This window comes from Melampsora larici-populina (genome assembly GCF_000204055.1).
Source record: "Melampsora larici-populina 98AG31 unplaced genomic scaffold MELLAscaffold_38, whole genome shotgun sequence".
NCBI lineage: Eukaryota > Fungi > Basidiomycota > Pucciniomycetes > Pucciniales > Melampsoraceae > Melampsora > Melampsora laricis-populina.
Window position 1 is genome coordinate 295,639 of NW_006768802.1, and position 18,708 is coordinate 314,346.

The 18,708-nt window shown below is 39.9% G+C and overlaps 5 protein-coding genes across 5 annotated transcripts; 4 read left to right on the forward strand and 1 right to left on the reverse strand.

The window, feature by feature from the left end:
* Nucleotides 1-760: 760 nt before the first annotated feature.
* MELLADRAFT_90523 (uncharacterized protein) lies at nucleotides 761-1,486 on the forward strand (the record flags this gene model as incomplete). Its single annotated transcript, XM_007413648.1, has 4 exons — nucleotides 761-781; nucleotides 867-990; nucleotides 1,079-1,233; nucleotides 1,316-1,486. The coding sequence occupies 4 exons, from the start codon at nucleotides 761-763 to the stop codon at nucleotides 1,484-1,486; spliced, it is 471 nt and encodes a 156-aa protein (XP_007413710.1).
* A 1,548-nt stretch (nucleotides 1,487-3,034) lies between these two features.
* MELLADRAFT_38323 (uncharacterized protein) lies at nucleotides 3,035-5,053 on the forward strand (the record flags this gene model as incomplete). The annotated part of the gene is made up of 5 exons (XM_007413649.1): nucleotides 3,035-3,213; nucleotides 3,324-3,393; nucleotides 3,476-3,814; nucleotides 3,894-4,727; nucleotides 4,814-5,053. Coding segments are annotated over 5 exons (1,662 nt in total), but the record flags the coding sequence as incomplete, so codon positions are not given.
* A 4,049-nt stretch (nucleotides 5,054-9,102) lies between these two features.
* MELLADRAFT_90525 (uncharacterized protein) lies at nucleotides 9,103-10,270 on the forward strand (the record flags this gene model as incomplete). The annotated part of the gene is made up of 2 exons (XM_007413650.1): nucleotides 9,103-9,575; nucleotides 9,646-10,270. The coding sequence occupies 2 exons, from the start codon at nucleotides 9,103-9,105 to the stop codon at nucleotides 10,268-10,270; spliced, it is 1,098 nt and encodes a 365-aa protein (XP_007413712.1).
* A 2,348-nt stretch (nucleotides 10,271-12,618) lies between these two features.
* Nucleotides 12,619-13,581, forward strand: MELLADRAFT_109657 (uncharacterized protein; the record flags this gene model as incomplete). The annotated part of the gene is made up of 3 exons (XM_007413651.1): nucleotides 12,619-12,776; nucleotides 12,847-13,053; nucleotides 13,134-13,581. The coding sequence occupies 3 exons, from the start codon at nucleotides 12,619-12,621 to the stop codon at nucleotides 13,579-13,581; spliced, it is 813 nt and encodes a 270-aa protein (XP_007413713.1).
* Nucleotides 13,582-15,787: 2,206 nt separating this feature from the next.
* Nucleotides 15,788-18,388, reverse strand: MELLADRAFT_78678 (uncharacterized protein; the record flags this gene model as incomplete). The annotated part of the gene is made up of 3 exons (XM_007413768.1): nucleotides 15,788-16,948; nucleotides 17,009-18,160; nucleotides 18,239-18,388. 3 exons carry the CDS (start codon nucleotides 18,386-18,388, stop codon nucleotides 15,959-15,961), a joined length of 2,292 nt encoding a protein of 763 aa, XP_007413830.1.
* Between the last annotated feature and the right edge of the window lie 320 nt (nucleotides 18,389-18,708).

The following is an 18,708-nucleotide window of genomic DNA, read 5'->3' on the forward strand; positions in this document are numbered from 1 at the left end:
ATCAATTTTTGCCCCTGTGCTTTGGGCTCAGTCTCCGAGATGAATATTCAGGATTCGCTCATGAGGCATACTCAGAACCGCTCAGAACCTCTCCAAGATGGAAACAAACTCTTTTTTTTCACCACCCTTCCCAATACATGTCAGCACTACACCACAAATTTACCCTGCTTTTGTTGAAATTTGGTTTGCGGGGTTCCAAAGAATCACGACCAGAACCCGGCTCAAATTCCGCGGGGTTTTTAGCATAGACCGGTTTTTTGACGGGTTGAGTTTGATATCTTCATTGTCCAAGTCTTGATTCTTTACCTTAGTCTTCAAATCTAACTTCAATCTTGCCTTCTTCTCCTTCTCCAATTAACTCTCGCCATCTTCCTTCTTCAATCTCTCCTTCTAAATATTTAATTACTTGCGTTCCTCCTGAATCTTTACCTTCTGATCATCCTTGTACATTTTTAGCTTGTACTGGTTATGGTCCTGCTCAAGCTTTTTGTTAAATGCCCTCTTTCTTTACTTTTGACTCTTCTAGATTTACACCTTGAACTCAACACTCACATTCTCCAATTCATCACAACTGCTCAAGACCAACGGATTGGTGAAGTTCCTAACACTGCCAGGATTAAACACTGTCCCTAATGGAATAATGATCACTTTTGCACTAATTGCTTAGCATTTATATGGCCAAAATTAATTATCCCCAAAAAGCAACACATTATCCCAATTAGGACAGTGTTTAATCCTGGCAGTGTAACCTCAACGACCAATGACCTATTCAGTTTCTAACGTTAGTTCCCAAACCTTCTCTTCAGCCGATCAACAATAACATAAAAAGGATGATTTTTCCCTTTTCTTCTCTGTATATATATTAGATCGCACTTGGTTTTGCAAGAGTTTGGAGACAAGTAGATGCAGAAGATCAAATCTTAGGAAGATTAGCAACACAAATTGCTAATAAATTAATGGGAAAATATAAAGCATTCTTTGATCCTAGAAGTATGAATTTTTAATTGATTAATAAGAACTATAACGATCACTTTATGAATAAGCTGATGAGTAATAATTGTTTTTTTTCCTTTGGAAGTTGATATAGGTGATTATGTTGTTGTTACAAATGCTAGATTAATTAAAGTCACAGGAAAAAAAGAAGCCCAAAAGATTCATTATTCTCATAGTCAATATCCAGGAGCATTAAAAGAAACACCATATTCAAAACTATTAGAACAAAATCCACCCATGGTTTGTTTCTTCTTTTTTCCCATTTCCCAATCAATTTTTTACTAAACCTTTGATAAACTTTTTTTTGTTTTTTGTTTTAAAGATTTTAAGACAAGCAGTTTCAGGAATGTTACCAAAAAATAAAACAAGAGATAGAAGATTAGAAAGATCATCAATTCATGCTGATGAATCTCATCAATATCAATCCAATCTATTCAAAGATTATACTAAACCTAATTTCAATACTACAACAACATCATCATCTCATTCTTGAATCGATCAGAACTTGCAATTATACTCTTTTCAATAATTCCTAGATCCATTACATGTTGAGTGGTTACTCAAAGAACAATGATTGTTTGGTTTTCTAGGATCATCCTTGTACAGAGCTTTCATAAAATATCAAATTTTTAACTCGGTTTTGATTACTTTGATCACTGAAATATTTAAATCTAAACCGAATTTGACTCTGATGTAAAAATATAACCTCAATGACCAATATGAAAGAGAGTTTATAAAATTTGAGCCGGGTTCCGGTCGTGATTCTTTGGTACCCCGCAAACCAAATTTCAACAAAAGCAGGGTAAATTTGTGGTGTAGTGCTGACATGTATTGGGAAGGGTGGTGAAAAAAAAGAGTTTGTTTCCATCTTGGAGAGGTTCTGAGCTGTTCTGAGTATGCCTCATGAGCGAATCCTGAATATTCATCTTGGAGACTGAGCCCAAAGAATGCTCATCCAAGAAGACAATGAGCATTCTCCAGCAACACCAAGAAAAATCTGAGCAAAACAGCCTGATTGCCTGAACACTACCAAACTCATGAATTGAATGATTCTGAAACAAAATGAATCTTTTTTGGAGTTTTCAGGAAAGTCTACAACGCTCACATAGTTGTGAGCATCGATTTTGGCCCCTGTGAATTCAGCGGCAATAGGCCGCAATGCGCTTGCACAGGAGTATACAGGCGGTTTGGGGCCGAGACTTGTGGTCGCGGTACCAGTACTCGACCCGAGTAGACGGAGCTTCATTGAGCCCGCAGGTGAAGGTTTTGGTACCGTGAGGGTACATTAACAGCAAGCGTGATTGATGAAAATGAGAAAAAGGTTGATCAACGATGAAAGTGGATTATGAAATTAAATTGTAAAAGACTGATTACCATTCACTTCATCAGTCAAAAACCATTCTCATCATCAACATCATCAACAAATCGAAGGCTTCAATCAAGACTACAATCAATATCAAATCCAAGAGAAAACTCAAAAAAGGATATCAAACTTAATTTATTCAGATCAAAAGCCATGTCAGAATTCGATCAGTATCTAGAGGATGATGACTTTGATATAGCTATCTTTGATGCTGCCCTTAATGCTGCCAAGAAATCATCGGCATCAAATCAAACTCAACAAAACTCTAGTCGAACGAACAATCCGATTCCTAGACCAACTCAACGTGAAACTAATTCCAGTACTCAGACTCAAGTTAGATATAAACAACAGACTATCTTTGGAGCCACTCAGGTCCCCGAAAAACCAAAGCGAAGTAGTCAACAAACTTCAACCCGACGAGTAATTAATCCTACTCAAAATCCTATTGCTCAAACTCAACTTCTTCCTCGTGTCAAGGCAGTTAAGAAGTGGGATAGAGTTCAATCTATTCATTCACTCGCAAGAGTCATCAGTAATGGTAGAACCACATCAGCTCTCAACAAACGTAAAGCTAAAAGACCTTTTGATGAAGAAGATCAAGATGAAGGGATCTTATCAGATGATTCAGAGACTGAAAGATTTTTACAAGCTGCTCAACAAGTTGAAGATCAAGGTGCTGAGATTCCTATGCATCTGTCATGTGATTCTGAAGAAATTAAAACTTGGATTTATAGTATCAACAAACCTAAACGTAAATATCAGTATGATATCGTTGCCAAGGCTCTCTTCAACAACTGTCTGGTAAGTCTTCCAACCGGCTTGGGGAAGACGTTTATTGCTGCGGTCGTCATGCTTAAGTGCGCGAAACTCAACCCACTCGTCTCCTTTCTTTAACATGACTGGCGTGAAGATCTTTTGAATCTGATTCGATACTGACGTCTTGATTTCTTTGGCATTACTATCACAGCTTTTATCGATGGTATCCTCAAGGCAAGATCTTATTTCTTGCACCTACCAAACCACTTGTACAACAGCAGGTCAGTTTGATGATCTATCAACAAGCTGTTTCCAAAACGGATATTCGAAATTGATAGGAATCAACATCCACAAACCCCACAGATCGAGGCTTGTCATTCTATCGCAGGTATACCATCACGAGACTGTCTCACCCTCACTGGTTCAGTTGCCCCAGCAAAACGAGCCAAAGTTTGGGATCACAAACGCGTTATCTTTTCAACTCCTCAGACTGTAATGAACGATCTTACTAAAGGACTCTTGAAACCTCAAGATGTAATCTGTGTAGTAGTAGACGAAGCTCATCGGGCAACTGGAGCATACGCATATTGTGTGGTGATCAAATCTCTCATGAGATTCAACCCTCACTTTCGAGTTCTCGCTCTGACTGCTACCCCTGGAAGTGATCCTGAGCGAGTTCAAGAAGTCATTGATAATCTTCATGTGAGCATGATTTTGATTCATCTCTTCTCTTGTTGACAAACCTAAAGATAAACCAACTCATCTAACATTCTTTCATCAGATCGGTCACATTGAAGTACGTACGGAAGAATCAATGGATATTAAGCCTTACACCAAGCATAAGGAAATCGTCCTCGAAGTCATTGCAGTCACACCTGAGCTTGCATCAATTCGAGACAAATGGGCGACCCTCATGCAACCGTTCATCAAACAATGTGATGCCCTTTTCCGTGGTTCTAAAGATCCTACTCTTATACATCCTTACAGTGTCACCTCCGCCGTTAATCAACTCCCAAAGGAGAGAGGATATCTGAGACCCAACTTATCACTCCTTGGAAAGATGGCATACGTGATGGCGAAACTTTTGGAGTATTCTATTCCGATAGCACACGAGAAGATGGCCGAACTTAAACATGAGCCATCTAAGGCTGCCAAGGGATTATGTAGTTTGGTTGGCTATAAGTCACTGTTATATGATATTGAGGAAATGATGAGATTCCCAACTTTCTCACCTCATCCAAAGATGGACAAGATGAAAGCTTTGATCATCGAATTCTTTATTGGAGTCTCTGAACGACAAAAAGGACAGAATAAAGATAAACAAGGCACTAGTCGATTGATGGTGTTTTGTAATTTTAGGGATGTGGTGACTGATATTGTAGATTATTTGAATATGGAACAACCTTTGATAAAAGCTTCGGCTTTTATTGGTCAAGGTACTGATACTAAAGGAAATCGGGGTATGACACAGAAGCAACAGGCTGAGGTGATCAGAAAATTCAAAGCGGATGAATTTAATGTGCTTGTAGCCACTTCGATTGGTGAAGAAGGCTTAGATATCGGTGCCTTGGATTGTATTATATGTTATGAGGCTCAAAAGAGTCCGTTGAGGATGGTAAGTCACATTTCTTCGTCTCAACACCGATCTTCTTCTCGAAATTGACCCACTGGCCTTTTTGTTTTTTAATTCCTGAAACAAAGCTGCAACGATTAGGGCGTACAGGTAGAAATGAGGATGGTAAAGTGATTGTTCTTATGTCACAAGGCCGAGAGGAGCTCAACTGGGAAAAAGCTAAAGATCAATATCAACACGTTCAAAACGCATTATTATCAAAGACAGTCTTAGAGCTCTTTGATGACTGTGAAAGACTTATACCTGAAGGCGTACGACCGGTGCCAGTTGACAAGGAGCTTGACGTTCAACCTTACATTGCTGAAGAAGTGGAGCTTGAGAAAGTCATCGTTTCGAAGGATAAACCTGCACGGAAGAAAAGGCCGGGAATCGAAGATCTTCCACCAGGCGCTAGACTTGGATTCGTTACTGGTCAAGACTTTCAACCGATTGCAAAATCGATTGTAGATCGGGCTCAGGCCGCATTATTGGATAAAGAACAAACTGAGGTTTTGAAAAGTCAATGGTGTCGTAGCGTTGATCCTGATTGTGTTCCTCGACCGATCGATGTTGATCAAATGTCGATTCGGTATCACCCTACGACCACTAAACTTGGTAAGAAGCTCAATTCCGCTAGCGATCTTGGTGGACCTCGGTCTAGAAAGTTTTCTACGGTGATCGATGGTATGAAGGATCTCGCTCATGATGAGGACGTATATCATAACTGGAAGACGACCATGACAAATGCTTTTGATGAGAACCATGTGATTTGGTGGCCGGATGAGCTGAAAGGTTCAGGTGCAAAGAGGCCATTCCGACACTGTCGTGGAACGGGTGAAGTGGTACGAAGGACGTGGAATAAATTTCAATTCAAAGAGGGCGAAAGTGGTAACCTACCTTCGCAGATTGAAGTCATGAGCTCCAATCTTAGTCAAATTGGAACCGCAAGTGACGCAGTCCAATTCCCCGAAGGATTGATCGGCTCTCCCGATCTTGCTCATAAGCGCCATCGGCTCGATTCTGACTTGGACGATGATTTACCTGATTTGAATGAGATATTAGAAGACCCTAATGCTCCACCCAAGTCTGATTCGTCAAGTGACGTCGTGCTACGGGAATTGCAACCGACCCCTAACAAACGCTCTGTTCACCAGAGGAGCCCGTCTCTTACAATACTCTCTCCCAAGCATAATTCATCCTATTCGGCTCTCGAGTTGGAACTCCACAACGAGGGTGTCTTAAGACACTGGTCTCCCGATCCAGTGGTCTCTATGAGCCGACCATCTGACGACCCACTTGAGATCGACCACGAAATGGATCATCATGAGCCTATCCAACTTGATTGTGCTTCTGTATCTCATACTCGCACACCGGCTCATGAACCTGTATCAACGAAAAGGCCGCCTGTATCACCTTCCCCAGTACCGGTCAAGCCGATCTCACAACGAGCGCCTATACGAGTATCAGAAGATGAATTTGACATGTCATCAGACTGGGATCCCTCGGCACTAGCAGAATTAGATGAGATCGAACAGTTACATACAGTACAACCTATGAACCCTCCTGCTATACCTTTCAAACCGAATCCATCCGCTACCAATCTACCACCTAAAACCCCAATGGGTACGACGAAAGTGGCCTTGGGACAAAAGATGAAACCGATCAGGTTGATAGATGAAGATGAAGATATGTCACCATTAGTGGTCCGAACCAAGCAACGAACACATCGACCTGCTCTCACAAGTTTGAATAAGTTTGAGAATGCTGATTCGATTTCTACAACTCAATCTACATCAAGATTGGATCCAAGTACAAACTCGGTATCAGGAGAGAAGAATGGAATACTTTGTGAAGATAGTGAGGAAGAACAGAATCATCAAGATGATCCGGATGTTCAATTTTTGGGACCGGAATTGACACAGATGCCAAGATTAGCATCTAGGAAGTTGAGAAAGATGACAGAGGCTGAGAGTAAGAATAGGGTGATTGTTGAAGATAGTGAGGAAGAAGAAGAAGGATGTCATGAAAGAAGAAGAGCAATAAGTCATCACACTCGATTTTTGTCGCCGGATGGAGTTGAGAAGGGTGCGGTTGAGAAGAGATCTAAGAAAGGTAAAGAAAAATCTGTAGAAGATGAAGATGAAGAGATTGACTCACGGAAGAAAAAGAGCGAGAAGTCTAAGGGAGTCATGAAAGGTAAAAAACGTGGACATGATTGGGCTTATAATAATGCATTGTAAGCGATCTTCTAGCTTATACCTGTGACTTGTATTGCCGAGAATACTAATAATCAGATCAACTTTTTCTTAAACGTGACGAATTTGACTAGGTTTGATCTTGAAGCGTCTCAATCTGATCATTCATGTACATCAGGTGAAGGTAAAAGGAAAGGTAAAGGTAAAAGAAAGAAAACCAAAAGAGAATCATCATCAGAAGGTGAAATCCCATCAGAGAATTCGATTGATCGAGATTTCTTAGTAGATCATTTATCATCTAATCAAAAAGGAGATAAATCAATGACATCGTTTTATAGAGCAAGTATTATGTCACAACATCCGATTGCATTATCTAAATTTGAATCTAAACCTAATCAATTTAATGGAAAATATAAATGGAACACACCTGGAAAACTTACATCTAAAACTCATCAACGTCCTTCAAAGGTAGTGATGGATACACCTGGAGCTAAGAAAGAAGATGATCATTGGAGTTATGATTCGTTTTGTGTAGCTGATGAAGATACAGTTGAATATGAAGAAGGAGCTGATCGAACTAGTGAGTTATGATTTAGTGAACCTTTAATAACTTTTTAAATATGTATATCTGTCGTCTTTTGTATCCTTTTTTTTGTGGTGGGTTCTTTGGTTTTTGTAATGTTTATACTTGGCTTGGAATTCAAGGACTTCAGATCATTTGTTTGTTTTAGAATTTTTTCTAAATATTGATACAAGGTTTTTTTGTTCACTGGGATTGAAGATTAGTGATAAGAACTGATAAGTAAAATACATATGTAGAAATCCAATATAAAGTTTGTATCTTTCTTCAGGGATTCGCAAGCTGGTCTTGAAGAGTTCTTTTTGTTAAAAGAAATCGTGTTTTATTTGTGCGATGTAGTTGTTTGTAGTTTGAATTCTATTGAAAAGAATTGAAGTTATTTGTTTAAAAAGTGGCCGTTTTTTACATTTTTAATGATACAATATTTGATTAAAGAAATGTCGTACAAGATAGAGACTCTAATCAATTTTTTCCAAATATTTGATTTGATGATTGACTTTTCATCAAAAGTAGCTTTCATATTTCTAAAACCTCTTCAAAAGCATCTTAAAATTAATGTATTTCCGTTGATGTCATTCCAACTTCCTCGTCAATTTGCTTAAGCTTTCATTAGCGTAACACAAGCTCCATCATATGGGAGGGGATGGGGAACTTATGCCACCTACTTGAAATATGATTGTACTCCATAATGATACCTCAATTACTTCGGTCTTTGGTACTTATACATCGAAATGAACAACAGATGCTTTTGTAAAAAAACTTGGTTTCTCTTCGTCACCCACAATTGCCGGTGTGGTGGTCATTTAGAGAAGAGCCATGAAGCAATGTGAATTATATGTTTCTCTCACCATCAGCCGGGCTTGACAGACCCTGGACTCCTAGGGGCATCTATTCACGAATAGGTGACACTCAGATATGGTAAGTTCAAGATATACGGGCCCAAGATTGGTGGGCTGAATATTCCAAGAGAAGAATTATCGATAACACGGGGACAGGGTATAACAGTTGGACTTCTTTCATGAGGTGTGGAGAATAGTCTCGATATATCCCATTACAATCTCATCGCAACAGAGAAGAGATTTGTATCTGAGAGCATATACTTTGTTGTCTAGTAGTACTAGTAGAACGTAACTTGCAAAACAAAGGGGAAGATAATCCTAATATCATAGATTCATGTTCACTATTCTCGTCATATTCTTAATCACCTTGTGACTTCAACCCCACCTTGGAAGATCAGGAACACATCCACCAAACGATAAATATCTATTTTAACCCTCTAGCTAAATATGATGGAAAGTCACTATACATTTCAGAGAACACTTAATCACGGCCTTTTCACCACGTTACTTTTGCCTTTCGTTGAATCTCAGGAGTCCTTTGAGCTTTTGAGGCTGCTTCGCTTTAGAAGATTAATTGCTGAGGAATAATGATGAGTTGCGCGGGTATATAAGCTTCAATGATCAAAGAAATTCAAGGGGTGGAAATTCCTTCGCGTCTTTGAACTCGCGCCTCATCGAACGATCTACAAGAAAAAATCACCTTACCACATCATCAATCACTATAGTCATTTCCTTTCAGCTTCATCTTCCAATCGCGATATATCATGCCTTGCCATACCAATCGTCCTAAGCCCACCCTCACAGCATCTTTCGCCTTCAATGACTTACTTGACTTGATTGATAACAACATCGAGACTTTTGACATGCCAGATGGAAACTCCTCACCTACCAATGCCGTAGTTTCGCTTGCTTTCCCATCTGACGATGACCTCACGCCACCCACTATCACCTTTACCAATGCCTTTACCCCACTTGCGACTTCATCCTCGCTGAGCGAAGATTCCGCGTCACAAACCCCTTCTGAATTGACAACCACACCGGCTCCACTGCCGTCGTCGACTTACACCATCCCAACATCAACAGCTCCTTTACCGACCGCTACCTCAACAGACTATTTCTCATCGAGCCCATCTTCGACTTCAAGTGCAACAGAAAACAGTATTCCCACATCTACCTCTCCGCCTGCCCCACTTGCGACTGCTGACTCACAGGTTTCACCGCCCCCTGATCAATCAATGTATGTTCAATTCTACCTGTTTCAAAGAGTTTGAAAAGACACTGACCCACGATTTTTTTTTCTGTTCTAGAGACGAATCTACACCTGCAATCAAAATTGTTGGCATCATCTTCGCAATCGCTGGAGCTTTCATTTTAATCGCATTTATCATAAGATCAATCATCAGATACAAACGAAAAAGAAAATCAAAAATAAACGATTTAGAACAACTTCCTAGTCAAAACTCATTAAATTCATCATCGAAAACTGCAAAATCCTCTATTAGTTCAAGGAATCAAGATAAACTTAAGAATCAAATTTCATATCCCATCACAATCCCTGAAAATTCATTTCATCCATTCACTCCTCGTCCTTTACCAGCTGGGCTGCCCCCTCGACGTATGATTCCGGTTTCTAAACCTCTGAGGATGACACAAGGTCGCAGAGGTATAGGTTCACTTACACCTTCATCTTCAGCTCTCACGCAGATGCCTACTCCCCGATTACCTCGAGCTCCAAAATCAATACGTACTATCTATCCACCGCGTGGCCGTACCAACCTTAACTCTAGTGGAAGTAGCTCTGATTCAATGTTAAGTTATCCTACTACAATTGAGAGCAAAGTTGATCCGGAGGGAGTAGCTCAAGTCAATGCACCTATACGTCTTTGGCCTATTACTGAATCGTCAAAGCGTACACGACTTGTTAAAAAATGATCTCAAAGTGAACTTCATCATATCCTAAGTTATATCATGCCCCTTTTTGTTTGTATCCTTTAAGAAGTTTCTTTCTACTATATTCGTTCTTCGTGTTTCTGTTATATTTTTTTGTTGATAATCTTTCTTTTGTGATTCTCTATCAAAAGTGGGCTGTAGCCTGCTCAAGCAATAGTATGTATCGTTTTGTAATTAGAAAGTTCTTGATAATTATTCGCAACATGTTAATTTATACGATCGTTGGTATATGCATTCAAACAAATAGACGTTCTCGCAAGAAAATGTCGGAGTCAAGATCATTCGGACTTCAAACTTTTCTATTGAGAGATAAGAGCCCCGTAGAAGGTCAGAGCATCCTCTGAAAGACAAAAAAGTCTAATCAAGCTCAGCAGTAAAGGACGTGAGTAGACTTGAGTTCCGTCACCAAGTATCAAAATCAATGGTCTAGCTTAACACCAGCGCATCGTCGCGGGGAACAGCGGGGTGCGGTAGACTCCAAGGGACGCCCGCCGCTTACAGGGACTATTTCAGTCGAGTGTACTAGAGAGCATGGACTGATCAGAGTAAAACTCGTCTCTGTTCGGCGCATCGTAGTTCCAGAAAAAAAACATCTATGTATAGGGGCAATCCATTGCCCAAGTTGCCCAAGATGTCAAGATTCGTAATGCCTTCATGACATCGTCTATGGGCCGGAATTGTAAGATTGCGATCTCAAGAGCATTGCCAGCGTGGATTCGTGAACGTCACATTTTCTTAAGTTTCCTGTGGAGCTTGACTATATACACCCAATTTATGATGGTATCCATAGTACTACAAATGTGGTCGGTCTCGCAAACAATTTTAAATATGGTGGTAGACCATCAATCTGAGCCTTTTGGTCGTTTGATCTCTTACAACCTGCCGAACAGAGTGCGCAGCGGCCAGCTCAAGGCTCATCACACCTTGCTTAATTTGCAATTGCCTTTGATATCGGCTCAAATCCACCTAATGGTGTCCCAGCCTTGAATGTAACCTTGAGCCCAGCGTATTCTGCTTTAGATAGGGTTGGATTCAACGCTTGAGTACTTTGAGTTGCGTTTGGTGAATCCAATAAATAAATATAGCTCCGTCTGGCCAGTGAAGGGCAGCACTTCAAACTCATCATCATCAGCTTAGCACTTCATTCATAAGCCCACTCAGGAGCCACCTTCGGCGCGTCAAGGATACTTTCAAGCTCTTTGGCTGAACAACACTAGTTGAGTCGAGCCTTCATACCCGCTCAATCATTGTTGAGTGCCGTCACTTTTAAGGATCGCGGTTCTTGCTTTAGTCACCTAATCTCGAGCTTTCACTTTTCGAACAAATGTAAAAGCAGTCAAAAGTTGCAAATTCATTTCTGTCAATAAGGACCAGGCGCAGATTCGAGCGATTCGTTACTATTTGAAGTACATTAGAGTGGTTTTTGGCTTTGGTATCAGCAGGAAGGTTAAACTATAGGACGAGTGACAGCCTTGTGGATGTCACTCAGTCACCTATCTAATCCCATGCCTGGTGTTTGAGATACCTCGATGACATGCCGATGATTGAAACTTCATCCTGGCTGCCCGATTTCACCTGCCCCCTTCTACAAATCCTCTTTTACATATTTCAAGTGGGCAAACCCATAGCTATCATTCGTGTCATCTGGGTGAAAGGCACCTTGAAAGCCTCGATTAAAGTGCAGATGAGCACTTGAATCCAGTGATGTGCACTCTAAACCAGTCTCCAAATAGAAAATAGACTGGTTTTTGACGTCCTGCGCAGTTTTCTCATCACGAGATAACAGAAATAGCGATAGCAGAAAAAGGAATAGAAAAGCACCTTCCTATTCCTTCACTAACAAAAGGACTGGCTGCGTAAAAGCCCCCAATGCTGCGTTTGCCCGCGTCATCGGCTGTGTAGATGACGTCGAGCCTCACTGAAACTATAGGAGGCTCGACGTTTTAAAACGAATGTTAAAGTTGATCGGACTGTGCACGACGTCTAAAAGTGGTCCTTTGTCTACTTTGCAAGCGAAAACGTGAAAAATCTGGTAAAACGAGTACCATATCGACAAAATAGTAATAACGAATCGCTCGAATCTGCGCCTTCTCTCTAATATCCCCTCAAGAATTTTTACTATCCTGCTTTCTCGCTGCTTGATACCTTGAGCTGATTCAAGGTAGAAGAGATGGGCTAAGGACAACCTCAAAACGTATATGATAAGCTTGAAGCTTGAACTCATTCTTCATCTACGCACATCATCTCTGATAAAACCGCGCCCACTCTTCAAATCTTAAAAAACGCTATACCTCTCAACTCAAAAGCTTTTTAAGCATAGAATTATCAAAATGACCACTTTCATCCCTTACGAAAGCGCCGTTCCAAATACCTCAAACAGTTCCTTCAGCGAGATACCCGTCGGCGATAGGGACCCTCATACCTCCACAACTGTTACTCCTGAAAATTCAATCCCACATAACCTTCAAGGAATCAACAATGACAAAGCGTCAGCCAAGATTCCAACCAAAACTTTGCCCACGCACATCCCCCAACTCATCAACACTTCGCCAAACCAGAATAGATAACTCTTCAGCTGAAGTTCTTGCGGAAGCGCCACAACTAGCACATACATCTGAAGTTGAACCGTCGATAATTTCAAACTTTACAGAAAAACCACATTCTTCTGACACTTTGGATTCATCCTCTATCATTAACAAAACGGGATCTTTAAACTTGAACACGATTCCCCTACCATCAAATCCGACGACTGTCACTCAAACACAGTAAGTCAATCTTCATCAGCTCAATCCTGTCATGAGCCAAAGAAATATTAACCTTCTTTTGATTGTTTTTGCCTTTCTAGGGATTATACAAAAGAGTCACTCAAGATCCTAGGTTATATTACCCTCGCATTTGCCATCTTCTTTTTTATAGGATTAATTCCAATCATAAGAAAACATTTAAAAGAAAGAAAACAGAGAAAGTTAAGCGAAGTTGAATTTGATGAATTTCAACGTTCATTAGAACACTCTACAGATCCAGTTGAAATCAATAGAAATTATAGACTGAAGAAATACCCGATTCCAGCTATGAGAAGGTCTTCTAGTTCGATTATCTCTTATTCACGTCACCCTCGAGGTCTTATGATCCAAACTGATCCAATCGATTTTTCGACTCCTCGTACTTCCTTGACTCGACCGCCTCCAGTTAGAAAACCAAATGTTCAACATCAAAGCTTTGTTTCTGATCTTAGTTATCCTACTACTACATATAGTCTGAATCTACCGATAAGATATGAACCAACAGATTAAATGAAGAATGTTTTTTTGATTTGCTGCAAAGAATGAGGAATATCCAAACTTGTAAAAAACTAAAATTTATCACACACCTTGAAATAACACCTTGATGATGTACTCGAGTGTAATGACCCATGAACCCATCTGATGACAAACACTTCATGCCTTTACAGCCAATTTGACAATGATTGTTTTTTTGCAAGGCTTGTCATGGTGCTAAAGCTGAGTTTTGTCCTGACCAATTTTTTTTCTCTGAAAAATTGTAGAATGGAAAGACTACAAACCATGTAAAATAGCTTTTTGCTTGGTTTTGACCACTTTCTGCAACAAAAGTTGTCAATTATTCTCAGATTGGCTGTAATATTCTGCCCACAATTGGGACAAGGTCATAACAATGTGTATCTATTGCAGAAACTCCTCATGATACTTATTTCTTGTTGGCCATATATCAGTGGGTAAAAAGCACACTGGTACGCCCTAGAGCAATAGTTCAGTCAAACTTGGGATATTCACTTGCGCATCACGAGCAAGAACTCTCAGCCACTTTAGCAGCCTATCATCCATTGGCTCAGTACAGCCAACCCTTGAACTAAGCATCTAGTATATATGCATATTATAGGGTATACAAAGTTCGTTCTGGAAATTTCCAGACATCTTTTTCCAGAACACCAGAAGCCTCCTGCTCTTCTGGAAAACATGCAGTGTTGGTTATTCTAAGGGCCCGTTCGGCTGAGACCCAAAAACGGTTTTTGGCCAAAAACCCCACCAAAGCCAAAAACTGTTTTTGGGTCAAAACTGTTTTTGGGTTTTTCCAAAAACGCCGGTGTTCGGCAATTTCAATTGACCCAAATACAAAAACAGTATTTGATCAAAAACAGTCAAAATCAAAAAACAGCCTCAAGGCTGTTTTTCAAGCCAAAAAGACTTTTTGGCCCTTCACCTCAATCCACCGATCGACGCCAGGAATTCACCACCTCACCATCTACAACCTCACCACCAACACCACCACTCTCTTAATCCCTTCACGCACCATTCTTTCCGCCAGTTGTCCATTTTTCCTTTCTCTCTACAACAATGCAATCAAGAATCAGATTGAATTGAATAAACTTGATTTAAAGAAATCGATTTTGTAGCAAAATAAGACAAATATCAAATCACGTTTAACTACATATCCAAATCGAAACAAACCAAAGATTAGATCTAATTCTCAATCTTCTTCTCTAGAACATTCCTCTTCATCTCAACAACCAATGCCTTGAAGACCAAAATGTATTTTATTTCATTCTAATCATCTAGAAATAAAATCTGATAGGAAAGCATACAAAAAGTTGATTTTATTATCTGATGTTGAGAATCATATCTTTGATTTCCATTGATACCATTGAGCAATTTGTTGTGAATAATATTCTTTGTATGTCTGATATGACTTTTGAAAGGTAAGAACGACACTCCATGTCGTTTTAAATCGTGCGATGCGAAGTGTCAAGAAAAGGATTGATGAATTTGGTTGTGACCAAACAGTTGAATGGTATGGTCAACGATGATCATTTTGATCTTTTGTTGACCTTTTTGGTCGACTGTTTGGTAATCTAAAAAAGCCAAAAAACGAGTTTCTCTATCCGCCCCTGAAAAACTCTTTTTCAGGGGCGGATAGAAATTTTGTTTTTGTGTAACAATTTTTGGCTAAATCAGCCGAACGGGCCCTAAGCTTCAGAATACCATAAGTTCAGAACACACCCAAAAAAAACTTCTGGTGTTCTGGGGAAACACTTCTGGAAATTTCCAGAACCATATTTGTATACCCTAATTATACACTTTGGAAATTGGGCGCTAATTTTTGCATCTGCCACTATCTGCAATTTTTTACTTCAAATTTCAAAACAATTTGTTAATGATTGACTTGATTGTCCAGACATATAAAGCTAGAAGTTACCAACTTGAAGAAAAATAGTAGGATCCACATGGTCAAAAGTGATCACTTTAAGAAAAAGCCTCAACCAGGGGGCAAACAACACATGTTAAAAGAAACCCTTTCCAATTTCAAGACGCACACAGTTCTTATCATATACCATACTTCAACGTGTATGACTTCCAAAGACAGCTTTTTTCTCATAATCGGAACAACACATTATATTCTTGTAATCAGAATATTAGAATCAAATTAATGATTAAATATATTAACATATATATAATTCTTCAAATACCAATGGATATTTCTTTTGATACCATACAATTTTTTAAACTAACAAAAAACCAATATTTAACCCACAACAACCCTTTTTCAGCTACCAAAAAGAAAGTATAAAAACAAAAAAACAAAAAACATATATACATTTATCTCTCAAAATAACCTTTTTCCATTTATTTATACTTTTTTTTAGGTTCTTGATCATCATATTTTACTTTTTTTAATTTTAGCAGTTTCTAATTTCCAAATATCAATCATTGATTTTCTCTTTTTCTTTCCTCCTTGATTCTTCGCACCTGCCATTTTTGAAATAGGTAATCCACCTTGGATCTCTTTAGTTTTTTTCCCCTGTTCTTTATCACTATCACTACCATCACTACTATCATCATCACTATCATCATCACTACTACTACTTTCTATAGGTTCAGTTGCAGGATAAGATGGCTTTTGATTTAAAACGGTTATTGGTACTTCGAAATCATCAGGTTTAAATGAATTTAATGTTTTTCTTCTACTGCCTGTTGGTCTACTTTCTTTTAAATCTTTGGTCATCTCTTGAGTTCTCGACGAGATTGATGACGGTTTACTTATATTTTCTAAAGTTGTAGTCTTTACTTTTTGTGCTGATGGTGGTGGTTTCAGGTCATTCGGGTCTTCGTCAGATGAACTTTCTTCATCCGAAGATTGTTCTTCTACTTGTGGTGTTTGCACGGCAATGTTACTTTGAACTATATTTGCGTGACTTGACGGTGGTTCCTCGTCGGTATCAATAGACTTGGGGCTGTCACCAGCTTTAGTATCAGGCTTGTGATTGCTCACCGTAGCAAGGCCAAGCTTCCCGTGTGAAGGTAACTTGTTCAATGATCTAGTCGCCATTACATTTTCTTCTTCTGACTCGCTTTCCTCATCTGAAGTCTGTACTCGAGAAGTAGTGATAGGCGGATGACTAGAAAGTCGAGCAGAAGAACCGGTGGGAGATGTCTGTTTTCGGCTTAGATAATCATCCTTTGCTTCAACCAGCAGATTACCTTGTGGCGAGATTTTAGTATTTTGGGATTTTGCAGTGGTGATGTTCGATGGTTTGACCAATTTTCTCTTGACTTTTTCAGGACTCGATTGTGGCGCTGTCAAGATTGGTGATGATGATGAATCGTGAGATAAACTTGTCTCATGCGCACTATCATTAGGCTTATCCTATCAAAAACTCCGATCAGCTGAGTTGTCTCATCTACAAGAACTTTTTAACACACACACCTTTGTTGTTGTGAGAGGGGAAAGATCACTGATACTTGGTTTGATTCTACCAGGGTTACAGAGGGACTCTAAACCTTCTTCACGTTCGAGGTCTAATGCGAGCGTGATTGCGTCGGCGGTTTGACTGGATTCAAGTTTACTAGATGTAGGCGAAAGATTGGTGACCTGTTTAACACAGCTTAGATTACCCACCCTTGCGGTTTGATCAGGTCGGATCTCTGGCGACCTTCGAGGTGACCGTTGAGTGAAGATATCAATTGTTGGTGGGGCGGCGGCTTGTTGGACGATCGGCACTCCTTGTGCGTTCGGAGTCGAAGCTGCCTCTTCATCATCACCATCTTCTTCGTCTTCTTCTACACCAATACCGAAGGTCGTTGGATTCAAAGCCAAACCAGAAGCCACGTTGAGGGAGGCTGAAATTGGGTTGAGCGGCAAGCCTCCCTCCTCCTCCTCACTATCTTCATCTTCAGAGCTATCATAACGCCGCCCATTTGATCTTTTAAGACTAGGATGTTCTCGTGACTCTTCATCTTCATCTTCAGGTTCATCGCTCATTTGACTCTCGTCATCTTCCTCATCCTCTTGTAAATTCAATAAATCTTGGGTAGATGGTTTAGGCAACTGACTCGACAATCTTCGAATTTGATCACCGAGGCTTTCTGTCTCATCAATCACCACTTTCTTCGGTATTGAACTAGCTTCCGGATTTTTCAGATCTTTGATTTTCTCATGTACAGGTTGGCCACTTTTTGCTGTCACGGGTGTCGGAACTTTCAATGATTTAGAAACTTTCTTTGGTTGGGATCGTGATAATGTAGGCATCGCAGAACCGCAAGTTTCAGGAAGACCAGAAGAAGCAGGTTGAAGGGTTTTGAGATGTTCGTTCTGTGAAACTTTAGTAGGTTGAGATGGTACAGGTATCACAGAGCTGCAAACTTCAGGTAGACCAGACGAAGCAGACTGAAGCGTCTCGAAATCTTTATTCTGGGTTGTCTGTTGCAAATCATCTTTTTTCTGGATAGGGATCGCAATTCCAAGTTGAACAGCTTCTTTCATTACACTCCAAATCCTTTGTAAAGTTTCAATCGGTAAAGAGTTTTCTTCATTCAAAGTGATTTTCCATTCTCCTACCAACTTGGAAGAATTCATATCCTAATAAAAACATACGAAGCAGTAAGTTCAGTAAAAAATACGACTTTCCTTGGTCGTACTTAAAAGTCTAGAGCTCACCATATGTTCATTAGTTGTAGTTTTACCACTTCTGTTCACAGCAGGCTCATTGTCCGTAGTTGTAGCATTTACCATCACCACATCATTATCTTTGACCAATCGATCATCGGTGGGTCCTACACCCCCATTCTTCTGAAGTGCATTATTCATCCTCATCAGTTCAGAATGGCGTTCGGCCTTCAACCGTTTGGCTTGAGAAACTCTCTTCTGTTTTGGTGGTTTATTTTCTTTCTCCGTTGTTGAATTCACCGTTTTCATCTTTTTGTTTGATGTAGATTGATCATCGCTCTTTTTATGCTTCTTGTTCTTGTTTGCTTGAAATGTGGGTTCAGTGGCTTGGGCGTTAGTCGACATTACATCAACCTCCTTTGTGATTGTTGCAGGTGTATCTTGATTAGTAATGGAGAAAGATGGCGCTGGATTGTTTCGGGTCGGTTGATCTAATACAGGTGTCGGCTTCGTCAAGGTTC